At 37.6% G+C, this 21,322-nt stretch overlaps 2 protein-coding genes across 2 annotated transcripts; both read left to right on the top strand.

The window, feature by feature from the left end:
* Positions 1–3,612: 3,612 nt before the first annotated feature.
* On the top strand, positions 3,613–6,065 carry LOC137946858 (G-type lectin S-receptor-like serine/threonine-protein kinase LECRK3). Its single transcript, XM_068793145.1, has one exon. The coding sequence runs from the start codon at positions 3,613–3,615 to the stop codon at positions 6,025–6,027; it is 2,415 nt and encodes an 804-aa protein (XP_068649246.1). The 3' UTR covers positions 6,028–6,065.
* A 7,377-nt stretch (positions 6,066–13,442) lies between these two features.
* LOC137946857 (G-type lectin S-receptor-like serine/threonine-protein kinase LECRK2) lies at positions 13,443–15,866 on the top strand. Its single transcript, XM_068793144.1, has one exon. It carries the CDS (start codon positions 13,443–13,445, stop codon positions 15,864–15,866), a length of 2,424 nt encoding a protein of 807 aa, XP_068649245.1.
* Positions 15,867–21,322: the final 5,456 nt, after the last annotated feature.

Genomic DNA, 21,322 nt, shown 5'->3' with positions numbered 1-21,322 from the left:
TTTCATAATTAAGAATGTTGTGACTATTACTCATTTATTCAAATGTAAACAAAAATATGATACCAAAATAATTGACTAAAATTGATGCCAATTATTAATTTCTTATATTTAGGTCAACAAAAAATATATATAAATCCTAAATAAAAATTATTATAAATATGTATTTCTATATATATATATATATATATGTAAAATTATTTAATTCATATGAATTAAATGAGAAATAGCATAAAAAACAAATATACTATTTTTATAGTTATTCTAATATTTATTAAATGTATCCAACAATTAAACTTAAAGTGTGATGGCTTGGAGGTCATTTTCCAAAAATTTAAGTTGACGGGGTGGGTTTGAATCCCACACTCAACAAATATTTTCTTCTTCTAAGGATTACTGAGCCCAGCAGACCAAGTTGCGCGGTTTTGGAACAAGTGAGTCGCACTCGACATAGTTCGAACCCTAGAGGTCATCTTCAACCTCCAACCGCGTGCAAAGAGTAACACCCTGCACCGACCTCCATAACCACCTAGACGTTAGCCATCGTCGTAATCAACGATGGCGCACCCAACATCGACCTTGGCTATGTTCCAACATGCCGCAGAGCCAAGAACGCACAACCAAGGATCCACCGTTGGAGGCCTCAATGAAATCCGACGGCTACTCACCCAGAAAGGTTTTTCTTCGTTTCTGAAGAATCCGAACAACTCCAAGTCCATCCTCTAGCTGCAAATAACAGCAACCGAAAATTTCCTCCAAAAAAATTGAACCCATACCCTTTTTCTGTTCAGCTCTACTACTCACCATCTCTTCTATCGTGATGCACGATGGACGGCGCGCAGGAAAATTTGTGAGTTATTCTTCTGTTGTAGGTTTTCTTATTCTTCTTAAAGGTGCATCTGTCAAAAATTCGGGAGGGAAAATTCGTAAAAAATTGTTACCCAGTTTGCATATGTTGAAAATTCGGGTGGGAAAGGTCCCAACTCTCGACTTCTGACTCTTTAAGTAAACGAGCCAGTTCGCGAGCTCACGAATTGAACTGAGCTTCGCTCGGGTTCGACTCATTTACTTAAACGAGTCAAAAACCCGATCTTGAATTAGATTCGAGATCGGGTTTGTTCATATCGAACCGAACGAAGCTCGAGCTATTCGCGAATCGGCTCGCTTCGATGCCATCCCTAAGTCTAGAACCATCTTTGAGCATCCCCTTCAAAGTGAAAAGATGCTAACCGTATTTTGTGGTTTCCTTAGTTACATGGAAAACAAAAAATTGTTCACTCATTTAGGCATAATCAATTGGGTCATCATCTGCTTTGTCTTAGAAAAGTCAACCCTAACTGTCCTTTATTGAGGAACAAGTATGAAAGTGTCTTACGTGACTCTCACAACAAAAAGTCCCACAAGAGCCAAAGTTAATATGATCGAGTCTAAGAGGAGTCTCACAGGAGGAAGTCCCACGTAAAAGTTTATTTGGAGGTGTTTTAATTATGTTAGTTTTCTATTTATGATTAATTATTTAATTCTTCTAGGACTTGTCTTTTAGTGTTTAACTTTGGGAGTAAGTGGGACATGGGTAATTCAATTATAATTTGATTCTACTTGTTTCCTCTATTATAAATAAAGGATCATTGTACTCTAATTACTGTTAGGAATTAGACGTCCTAATTCCAGACTAATGAGATCAATAATAATAATCGCAGAAGAAGAAGAAAACAAGCAGGAAAAAGACAACAAGATTTATACAAGTTCGTCTCAAGATGAAACTACATCCTATCTTTCGCCACTGCAGTAATCTATTATGAAGATGAAATATTTTACAAGAGAAATCGTACACACTTACAAGTACTTTTCTTTAACCTCTCTCGGGCCATAACAGATGATTCTCAGTGATGATGAGAAAATCCAAATAGCGGCGCTCCCCAATTATAAAGAGAAAACTAGGGAAACAACAATACAAGAGTGAAATCTCCAAACTATCATTAATGAAACAATAATCAATATATCATTGACCTTTTAGGGGCTCCCCACTCCCCTTCCAACCCCCACGACGACCTTACCGAGAAGGTCGATCAGTGTACCGACTCAATGTAAGGCGTTGATTAGGCTTCACAACTTAACAATTACAATTAGTCAGTAATATATTTATCTTTTCCAGAAATTCAACAAAATATCAGAGCGGGTTCTGTGAGTTGAACATGTCAACCCATAGAGATAATGTGATCATTTTTCTGATCTATCATCTCTAGTAGTTTAGGTTTGTTTTATATCTTTTTCCTTTCTTTCTTGTCCTAATACCCATTACTTTCTTGGCGTTTGTACCTGCATAATGCATAAAAAATTTTACATCACAAATTATACACAAGATCGTTGAGTCTACTTTTCAATACAATAAGAATTATTGGTGATCAAAGTTTTTTCCAAAGAGAAATCAATATTTAAAATAGAAAATGTCAGACTGCAAGAGAGGTTCAAGCAGCTACAAAAAAATTCATCTTACAAGACATTTAATGTCATCAAGAACATACTTTATATGAAAAATTATGTGAAAAAATATATCTAGAAATCTATTTTCTGACCTATCAAACTAATTCTAAATTTGAGCTTTTTAGAGGGAGATCAATATTGGAGCAGTCAATGGTTCTTTAGCTCTCTAATGATTCATGTACCCACAACATGTTTTTAATAGATACATTTTTAATTTTTACACAAGGATGAACCATCCAATGCTAAGCAGGCAAAAATTAAAGAAAATAATGAAGAAGATTGAACAACATTATATTCTATAGAACTAAGTCACTAACAATATTGAATCACTTAAATTTATATATCATAAGCCTTCAAATTGAGTTAGACCAGACACCCTTATGTCCAGAACGGTCCGGTCAAGTCTGGACTATTTCAACATCATTTAAAAAAAAAAAAAAGTCTGGACTCATGATTTTCGGCCATTTTCCCCATATTTTTCAAGTAATTTATTTTTATTTTAAACAAGATTGTTCTAGGTAAATTCCACTTCTCCTTTATTTTACTTTTAGGCTTTTGTGGTTGAGAGAGTCACTCCTCGACATTGGTTTTCCCCGTGTATTAGATTGATAGAATGATAGCAGAGCCTTTTTCTTTTTCCTGATTTGGGTAAATCATTTACCTGGTCAGGGTCCGTCAGTGATGCCCCATTAAGAAATTCCAGGAAAGAACCCTGCGTTTTCTCTTGTCAAATAGTCACGGTTTCTTCGCCAGCTGTCACTGCCAATATACTTTTCATTACCTTCAGATTGCAGAATTCAACTAAGGAGAAAAGAGAAATTTGAATAAAATATTCATAGCATTCGCTATCGAACCAATAGACTAAGAAAAGTTCAACTTCGATAGAGTTGCAGTCCAACTATTTGAATTGAATATTCTCCATGCGATGGAGATGTGGAAATTTTTAAAAAGCAAGATTGAATCCGTCCTTACAGATGTGGAGGAAATTTTGAGGTTGTTTGTTTCGGGCAACGAGAACCAATGTTTGAAGACTTCGGCTCTGCATCTACTGGAAATCCGGACAGATAGACTGATCATTCGTCCATTCTTTGTTGTTGTGCTGCTTCTCTTACCACGGCAAGGTCTGTGGCGATGACTTCTTCGGTGTTTGTTCTTATTCTTCTCGGCTTCGTTAGTCTTCTCCCGTCTGTCAACGGCCAAACTTACAGGAATGTAAGCTTGGGCTCCTCTCTCTCGGCCGGCGACAAAAACTCTTCTTCCTCGTGGGTTTCTCCTTCTGGTGAATTCGCTTTTGGGTTCCACCCCCTTCCCCTAGTGAATATTTTCTTGCTTGCAATCTGGTATGACAAGTTGCCGGAAAAAACTGTTGTATGGTATGCAAACGGAGATAACCCGGTTCAAAGCGGGTCCAAGGTTGAGCTGACGACCAGAGGCCAACTGGTGCTTCGTGATCACCAAGGCCGCGACGTATGGAAGCAGGACCCTCTCAGCGGTAACATCAGCTATGCTGCGATGCTTGATACCGGGAATTTTGTGATGGTGAGCACAAGTTTCGATCAGGTATGGCAAAGTTTTGATTTACCTACTGATACCATCTTGCCCACTCAGATATTGGGTTCGCCAAGCGTCCTGTCTTCTCGCCTATCGGACACAAATTTCTCGAAGGGAAGGTTCGAGCTCCGTCTACAGACGGATAATAATCTTGTTCTCTACCGTGTGTCTTCAAGAAAAAAGTCATATCCTGCATACTGGGCAAGCAACACCCTTACCACCGGTGATCTACTCATCTTCAACGAGTCCGGCGCTGTTTACCTTCAGCTGAAAAACAGTACAAGATTCAACCTCGGACCCACTAGTTATACGCTTTCGACAAGGGACTTTTACCAGAGAATGACACTAGAGTTCAATGGAGTTTTCAGCCTCTTCGTATACCCAAAAACTTCCAAGAGCGGCAGCAGGCCGCAGTCTTGGTCTGTCCGAAGTTCTATCCCACAAAATATGTGCATGATTGGCGGGCAAGAGCTGGGGCCTGGAGCTTGTGGGTTCAATAGCTACTGCGAATTGGATCAGGACGGCAAGCCTACTTGCCTTTGTCCAAATGGGTATACCTATTCGGATCCGAATGACCTCCTCAAGGGATGCAAACAGAGGTTTAGGTCACAGAAATGTGAGTCTGATGGATCAAACAAAGGGCCTCAGCCATATTTTGATATGATGGCCATGGTGAACACAGACTGGCCCTTGGCAGATTTTGATTTATACGAGTCTATAAGCGAGGATGACTGCAGAGAAGCTTGCTTGGTCGATTGCTTATGCGATGTAGCCATTTTCAGAACTGGAAATTGTTGGAAGAAAAGACTCCCGCTATCAAATGGGAGGAAGGATCCAAGAATTGGGGGAAAGGCCTTCATCAAGGTACCTGCAGCTAACTCCACAACAACTCCCTCTCCTTCCCACTTGGGTGGCAAGAAGAGTGATCGAGGGACTCTGCTAGTCATTCTATGGTCATTTCTTGGGAGCTCTGCATTTCTCAATTTGCTTTTGCTGTCCCTAGTTCTGTTAGGCCTTTATCTGTCACGCTATAAAAAGAAGAAGGTTAGGTCTGATTCAGAAGTATATGGCGCAATTCTTTCCAACTTTAGCTACAAAGACCTTGAAAAAGCTACGGATGGATTCAAAGAAGTACTGGGGAGGGGTGCTTCTGGAACCGTTTACAAAGGACTTTTGCCCTTACAAAACTCCTCACGGTTTGTGGCAGTAAAGAGGTTAGACAAGTTGCCAAAGGACAAAGATCAGGAATTCAAGAACGAAATGCAAGTAATAAGCCGCGTCCATCACAAGAATCTGGTTCCACTACTCGGATTTTGTGACGAGGAACACCACCGGCTTCTAGTGTATGAATTCATGAATCATGGGTCTTTGTCACGCTTTCTGCTTGGGGGATCAAAACCCACATGGAACCAAAGGGTGCAGATCGCGTTCGGAATTGCAAGAGGCCTTATATACTTACACGAAGAGTGTCAGACCCAGATAATACACTGCGATATCAAGCCTGAAAATGTTCTTCTAGACGAATCTTTAACGCCAAGAATCGCTGACTTCGGACTGGCAAAGCTCCTGCGAGCAGAGCAGACAAGAACAACTACAGGAATTAGAGGAACTAAGGGATACGTTGCGCCTGAATGGTTTAAGAGCTTGCCAATTACGAATAAGGTGGATGTTTACAGTTTCGGAATCTTGTTGTTGGAGATCATTTTTTGCAGGAAGAACGTTGAATTGAATTCTGACAAAGAAGTGCAGGCAATACTGTCTGACTGGGTTTGCGATTGCTACGAAGAAGGGAAATTGGGGGTTTTGGTTGAGGATGACGAGGAAGCTCTGGGCGATTTCAAGAAGGTGGAGAGGTTAGTGAAAGTGGCGATCTGGTGCATACAGGAAGAACCGTCGCTAAGACCTTCAATGAAGAAAGTGTCACAAATGTTAGAAGGAACAGTGGAAGTCCCTCGGCCTCCCCATCCTTCCTCCTACATCAGTACAATAGAGTGAAACTCCTGCCACGTCATTTGATTTTCTAAAATTTTATCATTGAGAGAAAATTTATTAACTAACTTTTTTATTTTCTTTTTTCTCAATAATTTCCTGACAAATAATAGAAAATAACTTTATTTCCCTTTTGTTTTTCTTTTCTTTTGTGCGGGTTCGGAAACATGCTCTTAACGAAATGCTTAGTAAAGTACAACTTAGAAAATCATAGTGTGATACTATAGATAAAATAAGACAAGTTAAATATGAAGAAAATAAAAATTATACGAGCAACTAGGGGTGAGCACAAGTTGGGTTGTTGTTGGGTTTAACAAAACCCGAACCCTACTTGAAATTCAAACCCAAAAAAAATAAAAAAACGTGCCTTATGTGACTCTAACAAGTATGAAAGAGTTTTATATGACTCTTATAAGAGCCAGAGTTAATATGGTGGAGTGTAAAAAGAGTATCACATGAGGAAGTCCCACATAAGAGTTTATGTGAAGGTGTTTTAATTATGTTAGTCGTCTATTTATTATTAATTGTTCAATTCTTCTAGAGATAAATTTATCCACTTATCTTTTGGTGTTTAACTTTGGGGATAACTCGAAAAAAGGTAGTTCAATTGTATTTAGATTCTATTTGTTTCTTTTATTATTAATAAAGACTCATTGTACTCAAATTTCAACTATTTAGTAAAATATTTATCTTTTTCAAAAATTCAACATGGTATCAGAGCGGGTTCTATGTGTTGAGCATGTCAACCCATAGAGGTAATGTGATCCATTTTTTTATCTATCATCTCTAGTTGAGGTGGCATCAAACCGAGTCAGTTCGTGAATAGCTTGAGTTCAACTCGATTCAGTTCAAAATTTTATGATCTTGATTCGAATTCAAGATTGGATATGGGGTTCGTTTAAGTAAAAGAACCGAGCTTGAACGAGTGGTGGTTTGGTTCGCGAGTCGGCTCGTTTACTTAAACCAACGAGTAGCAGGGGGATAAGGGCATTCGAGCCTTTTGGATCTTGACTCTTCAGGTGGGCATTCAACAAAGCAAAGGCGTTCGTCGATAGACTAGGTCAACCATACGACTCCTCTCCATCGATTTTTCCTCAACAATAACCACAACATTGGGGCAATCTTTTTGTGTCTCCTATTTCTCCGCCATGTTTGTCTTCACTCTTCAGCAACTTTGCCTAGCTCGTACTTATGCAGATTCAAGCTCAGCTCGACTCGATGTTACCCCTAATCTCTAGCAGTTTAGGATCGTGCTATATCTTTTTTCTTGTTTTCCTGCCCCAATACATTTTTTTTTTGCGTTTGCAGCTCCATAATAAAATTTTTATATTAAAAATTATATACTTATAGAAATATCTTTGAGTCTACTTTCCAATAAAAAAAAATTATGGCAATCAGAGTTTTGACAAAAAGAAAACGATATTTGAAATAGTAAATGTCAGACTGCAAGAGAGGTTTGAGTAGCAACACAATGTTTCAACATTTATGGCATTTTATGTCATCACTAACGAGATTTTATATGGAGAATTATATGAAAAAATATATATAGAAGTCTATTTTCTTACCTATAAAACCAATTCTAAATCTGAGTTTTCTAGCAGGAGATATCAATATTGGAAGAACCAATGGTTATGCTTGTCAAAGAAGAAAAAATATTCAGTTTGCCCAAATTACATAGTCAAAATTCTATTAGATTATTTGTCTCAAAATAAGAATATTTTATGAACTAATCTTATACTTAAATTAAAGGTATAGAAGTCTAGTTTTAGAAGGAGAAAATTTCATGTCAATCTGATCTATATATAAGGAGATAATTGCAATCGAGTAGACAACCATCAAGCTACAAAATGAAGTGAATAAAGTAGTCATAACAGATTTAAGAATGAAGTTTTTTACGTCAAATTAGGCAAAAAATTAAATCTCATTGAGTCTAATGTCTTGAGCAATAAACCATTTGTGATCATGATCTATATTATGGGAGATATTAATATTAGAAGTACTAAATGTTAGTTCTACTAAACATTTCTCATTTTTTCCTATTTTCTCTTTTTAGAAGGTGAGACCAAGCCTATCATGCCCACACGACCAAGAGAGGTGGCACGAGGTGTCACGTGGTGGAAGATATGTAATCTTCCTTGATTGATGAGGTGGAAGATTTGTAATCTTCCTTAATGTAAGTTATGGAGTCTAATTAACGCCTAACGTAGAGTCAGCACGTGGGGTGGAACCCCCAAAAGGTCCATGATATATTGACTGTTGTTTCATTAAGGGTAGATTGAGGATTTCACACTTGCATTTCGGTTACCCTAGTTTTCTCTTACCATTTGGGGACACCGTCATAATGGTGATTGATGACCATGAGTTACGTGAGATAGAGGTTAGATAAAAACATAGAGAGTTTGAGTGTGTGTAATTTTTCTTGTAAACTTCTTCTTCATCATAGTGAATTATTGCAGCGGTGGCAGACAGGACGTAGTTTCACCTTGAAACGAACCTGTATAAATATTGTGTGTTCGTGCTTGATTATTTTTTTTTTCTGTGATTATTATTGTTCTCGATAGTATTAAATCAGGGTGTCAAATTCCTAATACTTGATTGATGTAACTTTATCTTCCCTTGATTGATGTAATTAGGGTTCCTAATTGATTGAGGATTTTCCCTAAATATGTAATGGAAAAAGTATAAATAGGAGTCTGGGTTGAAGGGTTTCATTCAAGCTCACCTCTTCTAAATTCATGGAAGAATCTCTTCTCCTTTTGCTTTTCTCTCCTCTCTACCCAAGCTCTCTCTCTTTGTTCTTTTCTTCTCTCTTCTCTTGCTTCCCCCTTTCTCATCTTACTCGAGGTTCCAAGCATGAGGTCCTAAATGCAACATCTCTCCTATTATTTCACCATGCATTGATGTGAATTGAGTTTTCTTTTTGTTGGAAGATAGGGCCCAAACCCACACGACCAAGGAAGACCCACATATCCAAGTGTATTAGAAGATGGGTCCAAACCCATAAGACTAAGGAAGACCCATGTATCCATGAGATATAGAAGACGGGCTCAAGGCCCATAGATCAAAGAGAAGGCCCATAGGCCCACATATAATGATGACAGAATGGTAAATAAAGAGTCATCTCATAGAGATGGTATTGATGTAAATAGATTAAAGTTTCAGGGTTAAACCCTAAACACTGTCCAGGGGTTATTGTAATACAGTAGTTTCATTAATCTATAAATAGAGCTTCACGGGGAGGGTTAGGATCATAATGTCCATAACCCTTCTTCCTCCAGTTTTCTCCCAATGAGTCTTTTTCCCTTTTTCTCCTTGAGCTAAATCCATGGAATCCTGAAAATCAACACTTTTCTCCTAGAATCCTAGTTTTTTAGCCAAAATTCTCTTCTAATCAAGAGTTTGGGTCAAACTTAATCTCTACATGATTTGTTTGTTCAAGGTATGCAATATCCTGTTTCAATGTTGTTTTCAAGTTTTGCGTTTTTTGTTACTTGGTTTTGTACCTTTCGCATGGTTAACTTTGAAAAATAATGGTTACCCCAAAGAAAATTATACTGGGTCAAATTTATTAAGTTCTACCATTATAAACTCCCCCAATTTTCCAAAAAAAAAAGGTCATATTCTAGATTCGTTTGGAAGTATGAATATTTCATAGACACTTCCTTTCGATTAAAGTTGTTTTCCTCTAGTATTTCTCCAGTTTGTATTTTCATCACTTTAAATCAATGCATGGACTCACTACCTAAAAAGTATAGGAGTGTGTCCAACATCCAAGTCATGTCAAGTTTTTTATTCTTCACTCAATACGTGATTTATGTTTGAGTTATCCATAAAAAGTTAGCAATCTCTTTGTTATGTCCTAAAGTTGGGCCATTAATCCGCCTTTAAAATTGAGTGGACTGTATTTCAGACGATGACTTTTTTTACTGGTATATGGAGCTTTTTCATACGGCGAGGAGTGATTTTCTTCTCCTATATTGTGTTTTGTCCAAGGTGGGTCTTTATGTCCTTAATATCCCCAACTTGAGGGAGAGAAGAAGAAGAATAACAAGTACAAAAAAAAGATATTTTATTCCACTAATTTCTATGTAACCAAAATATTCAAGAAAGGGGGATATCAAAAGAAGAATTTTTTTGCATCTATGAAAAAAATATAGCCAATGAAAATTGAAAACCAAAAATTCTTTCATTGCAAGCTGAAGTTATAAACTCCAGCTTGAAGTGGAGTGTTGAAGAGCAAGTATGAAAGAATCTTACGTGACTCCCACAAGAGTTAGAGTTAATATGGTGGAGTCTAAGAGAAAGTTCCACGAAAGAGTTTATTTAAAAGTGTTTTAGTTATGCTAGTATTTTATTTATGATCAGTTATACAATTGTTCCAGGACTTATCTTTTAATGTGTAATTTTGGGTGTAATTGGGAAAAAGTAGTTTAATTGTAATTGGATTCTACTTGTTTCCTATATTACAAATAGATGCTTATTATACTCAAAATATAACAAGTCAGTAAAATATTTTTCTTTTCCAAAAGTTCATAAAGGAATCAAATCGGGTTTTGTGCGTTGACTCGATCAACCCACAAAGATAATGTGATCCATTTTTTATCTATTGTCTCTAGTAGTTTAGGTTCGTTGCTATCTTTTCTCTTTTTTTCGTTTCCCAATACATGTTATTTTCTTGGAGTTCGTGCCTCTATCATGTACATCAATTCGGAAACTCAAACTCCTAGTAGAAGAGTAATTAAAATTCCTAATAGAAAACTCCAACTACAAATCACACTACAAACAAGACTTTCTAATCTAAGACTTCCCTTGTTGACCAAATTGAGTTTTCTACCAAAATAATTAAAATACCCCTAGGAGGCCGGCCACTCTCACCTCTTTGCTTGACACCCAATACATATAAATATCAGAGTGGTTCCATCTACTCTTATCTTGGATAAGTGTATGATGCTTTTCGCACCTAACAGGTCGGCCTTTTCGATTGTATTGGCTAGGCACTTGACATAATAACAAAGCTAGACACGCCATGCCACGCCAAGCGTTCGAATCCCGTGAGAGGTGGTAGAGAATAGGTGGGGTGGGTGTCAGAGTGGTTCCGTCCACTCTTATCTTGGAAAAGTGTGCTATGCTTTCTGCACCTAACTGGTCGGCCTTTTCGATTGTATTGGCTAGGCACTTGACAATAAAATCCCTATTTTACCTTCTAAAAATCCCAATTGTACCTCCCCTAAGTCTTAAATAAACTTTTAATACAAAAAATTATGGGTTCTATAAAAAAAAAACGTGATAAAAAATTATTGTTAATTTTAAGAACAACTTCAAAAGCTCTTTTGATAAACAATGTCTCATTAACATTGCCTTCTTTGATTTTTTTCTTAAGGGTTGAAATTAATGTAAAAATGAACTTCAAAATAGATATGAATTTAGTGAAAAAAATTCATATCGAAATGTCGATATGTTCAAGTAAAACTTTAATACATGTATATTACAATTTTTCAAAACACAAATTATATCATATTTTTTAAAAGAGTCAATTGTTGTTAGATTTTCAAATGCCTCCATGTAATTCATTTTCAAGTCAAAATATATTGATGAGATTAGTGATGTAATTAATTATTAATTTTTAAAATAATTTTAATATAAAATTCAATGAATAGTATAAGAGAACAATATCATAAGAATTTTTAACTCATAAAATTTTCAGCAATTATAATTTCAAAAAATTGAAAGTATGAGTTTGTCGTAATACATAATATAATCAAAAAGTGATTTTCTCCTATAAGTAAAGTTTAAAAACTCATACAAAAGAAATGTAATGAATAGTGAGATTATTTCCTTTTTCACTTTATAATGGAACAAGGAAAAATTTCCATTACTGAAAAGGATAAAGAACATAATCTAATACCGCGTCCATGTTGAATTGGAGAGTTGATAGGCTCTTAGAAGCCTGAGAACAAAACCAAGAGGCACCTTTCAGTCTCAACCTGCTCAAGCCTAAGAACCGGGCCAGAATAGAATTGGACTGGCCTGAACTTGACTCGAACTAGACCAAACAGGACTAGACCGAACCGAAGAGGCTCTGTTGTCACCACAAAACCGAAGACGTTCTGTCGTCACCACATTATCGAAGACGCTCTGTCGTCACCACATTACCGAACACGCTCTATCGTTACCACAAAATCGAAGATGCTTTGTCGTCACCGAAGACGTTCTGTAGTCATTGAAGACGCTCTGAAGTCACCAGTCACCGAAGACTGTCTCAAATTACTCTCTGGTTCGCCGTGAGAGCATGGTTTAGAATTGCTCTCGACAAGACCAAATTTGACTCGGACCAGACTTGATTGAACCGAATTACCGAACCGGACCAAACCAAACATCCTAATCGAATCGCACAAATAGACTTCTGCTTATCGTTCCCGATGGAGCACTAAAAAAGAGCGGATATATGGCATATTGTAGCACGAACATATACAACTCGCTTGGCAAGTTGGGCATCAGATATCTGTACGCACCAACTTGAGGGGGAGTGTTGACGTGAACTGTTTGAGCTTCCTTTCATATGAGGAAATCTTCCGTAGAATCAAAACGAAAAAGTCTACTATGGTGTAGGCATAATTGAAGGTATAATTTAAGGCATGATTGCATACACCAAATTTATTGTGTTCAATCGAATAAAATCAACTTGTTTTTGGGAAATCCCTTTTTCCCGTTTTAACACACCGTCTCAACCTGCTCAAGTCTGACAATGATCTAGACAGACTCCCATTTTTGTCAAATAATTTATTTTTATTTTAAACAAGATTGTTCTAAGTAAATTCCACTTCTCCTTTATTTTACTTTTAAGCTTTTGTTGTTGAGAGAGTCACTCCTCGACATTGGTTTTCCCCATATCATAGATTGATAGAATGATAGCAGAGCCTTTTTCTTTTACCTGATTTGGGTAAATCATTTACCTGGTCAAGGGTCCGTTAGTGATGCCCCATTAAGACCTTCCATGAAAGAACCCTGCGTTTTCTCTTGTCAAATAGTCACGGTTTCTTCGCCAGATGTCATTGCCAATATACTTTTCAAACTGGCCTTTACCCTTCAGATTGTAGAGAAAAGAGAAATTTGAATAAAATATTCAGAGCATTCGCTATCGAACCAATAGACTAAGAAAAGTTCAACTTCGATAGAGTTGCAGTCCAACTATTTGAATTGATTATTCTCCATGCGATGGAGATGTGGAAATTATTAAAAGGCAAGATTGAATCCGTCCTTACAGATGTGGAGGAAATTTTGAGGTTGTTTGTTTCGGGCAAAGAGAACCAGTGTTTGAAGACCTCCGCTCTGCATCTACTGGAAATCCGGACAGATAGACTGATCGTTCGTCCATTCTTTGTTGTTATGCTACTTCTCTTACCACGGCAAGGTCTGTGGCGATGGCTTCTTCGGTGTTTGTTCTTATTCTTCTCGGCTTCGTTAGTCTTCTCCCGTCTGTCAACGGCCAAACTTACAGGAATGTGAGCTTGGGCTCCTCTCTCTCGGCCGGCGATAAAAACTCTTCTTCCTCATGGGTTTCTCCTTCTGGTGAATTCGCTTTTGGGTTCCACCCCCTTCCCCAAGTGAATCTTTTCTTGCTTGCAATCTGGTATGACAAGTTGCCGGAAAAAACTGTTGTATGGTATGCAAACGGGAATAACCCAGTTCAAAGCGGGTCCAAGGTTGAGCTGACGACCGGAGGCCAACTGGTGCTTCGTGATCACCAAGGCCGCGACGTATGGAAGCAGGACCCTCTCAGCGGTAACATCAGCTATGCTGCGATGCTTGATACCGGGAATTTTGTGATGGTGAGCACAAGTTTCGAACAGGTATGGCAAAGTTTTGATTTTCCTACTGATACCATCTTGCCCACTCAGATATTGGGTTCGCCAAGCATCCTGTCTTCTCGCCTATCGGACACAAATTTCTCGAAGGGAAGGTTCGAGCTCCGTCTACAGACGGATAATAATCTTGTTCTCTACCCCGTGTCTTCAAGAAAAAAGTCATATCCTGCATACTGGGCAAGCAACACCCTTACCACCGGTGATCTACTCATCTTCAACGAGTCCGGCGCTGTTTACCTTCAGCTGAAAAACAGTACAAGATTCAACCTCGGACCCGCTAGTGATACGCTTTCGACAAGGGACTTTTACCAGAGAATGACACTAGAGTTCAATGGAGTTTTCAGCCTCTTCGTATACCCAAAAACATCCAAGGGAGGAAGCTGGCCGCAGTCTTGGTCTGTCCGAAGTTCTATTCCACAAAATATGTGCATGATTGGCCCGCAAGAGGTGGGGCCTGGAGCTTGTGGGTTCAATAGCATCTGCGAATTGGATCAGGACGGAAAGCCTACTTGCCTTTGTCCAAAAGGGTATACCTATTTGGATCCGAATGACCACCTCCAGGGATGCAAACAGAGTTTTAGGCCACAGGGCTGTGAGTCTGATGGATCAAACAAAGGGCCTGAGCCAAAATTTGAAATGATGGCCATGGTGAACACCAACTGGCCCTTGGCAGATTTTGATTTATATGAGTCTATGAGCGAGGATGACTGCAGAGAAGCTTGCTTGGTTGATTGTTTATGCGATGTTGCCATTTCCAATTCTGGTAATCAATGTTGGATGAAAAGACTCCCGCTAACAAATGGGAGGAGAGATCGTAGCATTGATGCAAAGGCCCTCATTAAGGTACTTGCAGCTAACTCCACAACCACTACCTCTCCCACTCCTTCCCACTTGGGTGGCAAGAAGAATGATCGAGGGACTCTGCTAGTCATTCTATGGTCATTTCTAGGGAGCTCTGCATTTCTCAATTTGCTTTTGCTGTCCCTAGTTCTATTAGGTCTTTATTTGTCACGCCATAAAAAGAAGAAGGTTGGGTCCGATTCAGAAGTATATGGCGCAATTCTTTCCAACTTTAGCTACAAAGACCTTGAAAAAGCTACGGATGGATTCAAAGAAGTACTGGGGAGGGGTGCTTCTGGGACCGTTTACAAAGGACTTTTGCCCTTACAAAACTCCTCACGGTTCGTGGCAGTAAAGAGGTTAGATAAGTTGCCAAAGGACAAAGATCAGGAATTCAAGAACGAAATGCAAGTAATAAGCCGCGTCCATCACAAGAATCTGGTTCCACTACTCGGATTTTGTGACGAGGAACACCACCGGCTTCTAGTGTATGAATTCATGAATAATGGGTCTTTGTCACGCTTACTGCTTGGGGGATCAAAACTCACATGGAACCAAAGGGTGCAGATCGCGTTCGGAATTGCAAGAGGCCTTATATACTTACACGAAGCGTGTCAGACCCAGATAATACACTGCGATATCAAGCCTGAAAATGTTCTTCTAGACGAATCTTTAACGCCAAGAATCGCTGATTTCGGACTGGCAAAGCTCCTGCGAGCAGAGCAGACAAGAACAACTACAGGAATTAGAGGAACTAAGGGATACGTTGCGCCTGAATGGTTTAAGAGCTTGCCAATTACGAATAAGGTGGATGTTTACAGTTTCGGAATCTTGTTGTTGGAGATCATTTTTTGCAGGAAGAATGTTCAATTGAATTCTGACAAAGAAGAGCAGGCAATACTGTCGGACTGGGTTTGCGATTGCTACGAAGAAGGGAAATTGGGGGTTTTGGTTGAGGATGACGAGGAAGCTCTGGGCGATTTCAAGAAGGTGGAGAGGTTAGTGAAAGTGGCGATCTGGTGCATACAGGAAGAACCGTCGCTAAGACCTTCAATGAAGAGAGTGTCACAAATGTTAGAAGGAACAGTGGAAGTCCCTCGGCCTCCCCATCCTTCCTCCTACATCAGTACAATAGAGTGAAACTTCTGCAAAAAGGTCATTTGATTTTCTAAAATTTCATAATTTTGTGAGAGAAAATTTATTAACTAATTTTTTTATTTTCTGTCAAATAATAGAAAATAACTTTATCTCCCGTTTGTTTTTCTTTTCTTTTGTGTGGGTTCTGAAACGTGCTCTTAATGAAATGCTTAGTAAAGTACAACTCAAGAAATCATAGTGTGTTACTACAGATAAACTAAGACAAGTTAAATATGAAGAAGATAAAAATTATACGAGCAACTAGGGGTGTTCACAAGTTGGGTTGTTGTTGAGTTTACCAAAACCTAAACCCTACTTGAAATTCAAACCCAAAAAAAATAAAAAAACAAGCCTTATGTGACTCTAACAAGTATGAAAGAGTTTTACATGACTCTCATAAGAGTCAGAGTTAATACGGTGGAATGTAAAAAGAGTATCACATGAGGAAGTCCCACATAAGAGTTTATTTGAAGGTGTTTAAATTTATCCACTTATCTTTAGGTGTTTAACTTTGGGAATAACTTTGGGAGTTCAATTGTAATTAGATTCTACTTGTTTCTTTTATTATTAATAGAGGCTCATTGTACTCAAATCACAACAATTTAGTAAAATATTTATCTTTTTCAGAAATTCAACATGGTATCAGAGCGGGTTCTATGTGTTGAGCATGTCAACCTATAGAGATAATGTGATCCATTTTTTTATCTATCATCTCTAGTTGAGGTGGCATCAAACCGAGTCAGTTCGTGAATAGCTTGAGTTCAATTCGATTCAGTTCAAAATTTTATGATCTTGATTCAAATTCAAGATTGGATTTGGGGTTCGTTTAAGTAAATGAACCGAGCTTGAACGAGTGGTGGTTTGGTTCGCGCGTCGGCTCGTTTACTTAAACCAACGAGTAGCAGGGGGATAAGGGCATTCGTGCCTTTTGGATCTTGACTCTTCAGGTGGGCATTCAACAAAGCATAGGCGTTCGTCGATAGACTAGGTCAACCATACGACTCTTCTCCATCGATTTTTCCTCAACAATAACCACAAAATTGGGGCGATCTTTCTGTGTCTCCTATTTCTCCGCCATGTTTGTCTTCACTCTTCAGCATCTTCGCCTAGCTCGCACTTATGCATATTCAAGCTCGGCTCGACTCAATGTTACCCCTAATCTCTAGCAGTTTAGGATCGTGCTATATCTTTTTTCTTGTTTTCCTGTCCCAATACATTTTTTTTTGCGTTTACACCTCCATAATAAACTTTTTATATTAAAAATTATATACTTACAGAAATATCATTGAGTCTACTTTCCAATAAAAAAAAATTATGGCAATCAAAGTTTTGACAAAGAGAAAACAATATTTGAAATAGCAAAGGTCAGATTACAAGAAAGGTTTGAGTAGCAACACAATGTTTCAAAATTTATGGCATTTTACGTCATCACAAACGAGACTTTATATGAAGAATTATATGAAAAAAATATATATAGAAGTCTATTTTCTTACCTATAAAACCAATTCTAAATCTGAGTTTTCTAGCGAGAGATATCAATATTGGAAGAGCCAACGGTCATGCTCGTCAAAGAAGAAAAAATATTCAGTTTGGCCAAATTACATAGTCAAAATTCTATTAGATTATTTGTCTCAAAATAAGAATATACTTATGAACAAAAATTGTACTTAAATTAAAGGTATAGAAGTCTAGTTTTAGAAGGAGGAAATTTCATGTCAATCTGATTTATATGTAAGGAGATAATTGCAATCGAGTAGACAACATCAAGCTACAAAATGAAGCGAATAAAGTGGTCATAACAGATTTAAGAATGAAGTTTTTTACGTCAAATTAGGCAAAAAATTAAATCTCATTGAGTCTAATGTCTTGAGCAATAAACCATTTGTGATTATGATCTATATTATGGGAGATATTAATATTAGAAGTACTAAAGGTTAGTTTTACTAAAAATTTCTCATTTTTTCCTATTTTCTCTTGTTAGAAGGTGGGACCAAGCCTATCATGCCCACACGACCAAGAGAGGTGGCACGAGGTGTCACGTGGTGCAAGATATGTAATCTTCCTTGATTGATGAGGTGGAAGATTTGTAATCTTCCATAATGTAAGTTATGAAGTCTAATTAACGCCTAACGTAGAGTCAGCACGTGGGGTGGAGCCCCCAAAAGGTCCATGATATATTGACTGTTGTTTCAATAAGGGTAGATTGAGGATTTCACACTTGCATTTCGGTTACCCTAGTTTTCTCCTAGCATTTGGGGACACCGTCATAATGGTGATTGATGACCATGAGTTGCGTGAGATAGAGGTTAGAGAAAAACATAGAGAGTTCGAGTGTGTGCAATTTTTTTTGTAAACTTCTTCTTTATCATAGTGAATTATTGCAGCGGCGGAAGACAGGACGTAGTTTCACCTTGAAAACAACCTGTATAAATATTGTGTGTTCGTGCTTGATTATTTTTTCTTCTGTGATTATTATTGCTCCCGATAGTATTAAATCAGGGTGTCAATTTCCTAATACTTGATTGATGTAACTTTATCTTCCCTTAATTGATGTAATTAGGGATCCTAATTGATTGAGGATTTTCCCTAAATATGTAATGGAAAAAGTATAAATAGGAGTCTTGGTTGAAGGGTTTCATTCAAGCTGACCTCTTCTAAATTCATGGAAGAATCTCTTCTCCTTTTGTTTTTCTCTCCTCTCTACCCAAGTTCTCTCTCTTTGTTCTTTTCTTCTCTCTTCTCTTGCTTCTCCCTCTCTCATCTTACTCAAGGTTCCAAGCATGGGGTCCTAAATGCAACATCTCTCCTATTATTTCACCATGCATTGATGTGAATTGAGTTTTCTTTTTGTTGGAAGATAGGGCCCAAACCCACACAACCAAGGAAGACCCACATATCCAAGTGTATTAAAAGATGGGCCCAAACCCATAAGACTAAGGAAGACCCATGTATCCAAGAGATATAGAAGACGGGCTCAAGGCCCATAGATCAAAGAGAAGGCCCATAAGCCCACCTACAATGATGGCAGAATGGTAAATAAAGAGTCATCTCATAGAGATGGCATTGATGTAAATAGATTAAAGTTTCAGGGTTAAACCCTAAACCCTATGTCCAAGGGTATTATTGTAATACGGTAGTTTCATTAATCTATAAATTGAGCTTCAGGGGGAAGGTTAGGATCATAGTGTCCATAACCCTTCTTCCTCCAGTTTTCTCCCAATAGGTCTCTTTCCCTTTTTCTCCTTGAGCTAAATCCATGGAGTCCTGAAAATCAACACTTTTCTCCTAGAATCCTAGTTTTTTAGCCAAAATTCTCTTCTAACCAAAGAGTTTTTGTCAAACTTAATCTCTACATGATTTGCTTGTTCAAGGTATGCAATTTCCTTTTTCAATGTTGTTTTCAAGTTTTGCGTTTTTTGTTACTTGGTTTTGTACCTTTCGCATGGTTAACTTTGAAAAATAATGGTTACCCCAAAGAAAACTATACTGGGTCAAATTAATTAAGTTCTACCATTATAGACTCCCCTAGTTTTCCAAAACAAAAGGTCATATTCTAGATTCGTTTGGAAGTATGAATATTGCATAGACACTTCCCTTCGATTAAAGTTGTTTTCCTCTAGTATTTCTCCAGTTTGTGTTTTCATCACTTTAAATCAATGCATGGACTCACTACCTAAAAAGTGTAGGAGTGTGTCCAACATCCAAGTCATGTCAAGTTTTTTATTCTTCACTCAATAAGTGATTTATGTTTGAGTTATCCTTAAAAAGTGAGCAATCTCTTTGTTGTGCCCTAAAGTTGGGCCATTAATCCGCCTTTAAAATTGAGTGGACTGTATTCCAGAAGATGACTTTTTTTACTGGCATATGGAGCTTTGTCATACGGCGAGGAGTGATTTTCTTCTCCTATATTGTGTTTTGTCCAAGGTGGGTCTCTATGTCCTTAATATCCCCAACTTGAGGGAGTGAAGAAGAAGAAGAATAAGAAGTACAAAAAAAGATATTTTATTCCACTAATTTCTATGTAACCAAAATATTCAAGAAAGGGGGATATCAAAAGATATCAGAGCGGGTTCTGTGAGTTGAACATGTCAACCCATAGAGATAATGTGATCCTTTTTCTGATCTATCATCTCTAGTAGTTTAGGTTTGTTTTATATCTTTTTCCTTTCTTTCCTGTCCTAATACCCATTACTTTCTTGGCGTTTGTACCTGCATAATGCATAAAAAAATTTACATTACAAATTATACACAAGATCGTTGAGTCTACTTTTCAATACAATAAGAATTTTGGCGATCAAAGTTTTTTCCAAAGAGAAATTGATATTTAAAATAAAAAATGTCAGACTGCAAGAGAGGTTCAAGCAGCTACAAAAAGATTCATCTTACAAGACATTTAATGTCATCAAGAACATACTTTATATGCAAAATTATGTGAAAAAATATATCTAGAAATCTATTTTCTGACCTATCAAACTAATTCTAAATTTGAGCTTTTTAGAGGGAGAACAATATCGGAGAAGTCAATGGTTCTTTAGCTCTCTAATGATTCATGTACCCACAACATGTTTTTAATAGATACATTTTTAATCTTTACACAAGGATGAACCATCCAATGCAGGCAAAAATTAAAGAAAATAATGAAGAAGATTGAACAACATTATATTCTATAGAACTAAGTCACTAACAATATTGAATCACTTAAATTTATATATCATAAGCCTTCAAGTTGAGTCAGACCAGACACCCTTATGTCCAGAACGGTCCGGTCAAGTCTGGACTATTTCAACATCATTTTTATACATCATAAGCCTTCAAGTTGAGTCAGACCAGACACCCTTATGTCCAGAACGGTCCGGTCAAGTCTGGACTATTTCAACATCATTTTTATACATCATAAGCCTTCAAGTTGAGTCAGACCAAACACCCTTATGTCCAGAACGGTCCGGTCAAGTCTGGACTATTTCAACATCATTTAAAAAAAAAAAAAAGTCTGGACTCATGATTTTCGGCCATTTTCCCCATATTTTTCAAATAATTTATTTTTATTTTAAACAAGATTATTCTAAGTAAATTCCACTTCTCCTTTATTTTACTTTTAGGCTTTTGTGGTTGAGAGAGTCACTCCTCGACATTGGTTTTCCCCGTGTCATAGATTGATAGAATGATAGCAGAGCCTTTTTCTTTTTCCTGATTTGGGTAAATCATTTACCTGGTCAAGGGTCCGTCAGTGATGCCACATTAAGACCTTCCAGAGCCTTTTTCTTTTTCCTGATCTGGGTAAATCATTTACCTGGTCAAGTCAGTGATGCCACATTAAGACCTTCCAGGAAAGAACCCTACGCTTTCTCTTGTCAAATAGTCACGGTTTCTTCGCCAGATGTCATTGCCAATATACTTTTCAAACAGGCCTTTACCCTTCAGATTGTGGAGAAAAGAGAATTTTGAATAAAATATTCAGA

The sequence above is a fragment of the Aristolochia californica genome, unplaced genomic scaffold, assembly GCF_029961685.1.
Source record: "Aristolochia californica isolate CCGP_79_NKW_82.1479 unplaced genomic scaffold, dmAriCali1.0.hap1 SCAF_12, whole genome shotgun sequence".
Lineage (NCBI taxonomy): Eukaryota > Viridiplantae > Streptophyta > Magnoliopsida > Piperales > Aristolochiaceae > Aristolochia > Aristolochia californica.
The sequence above is the reverse complement of the archived record's forward strand: the minus strand, read 5'-3'. Positions and strand labels throughout refer to the sequence as shown.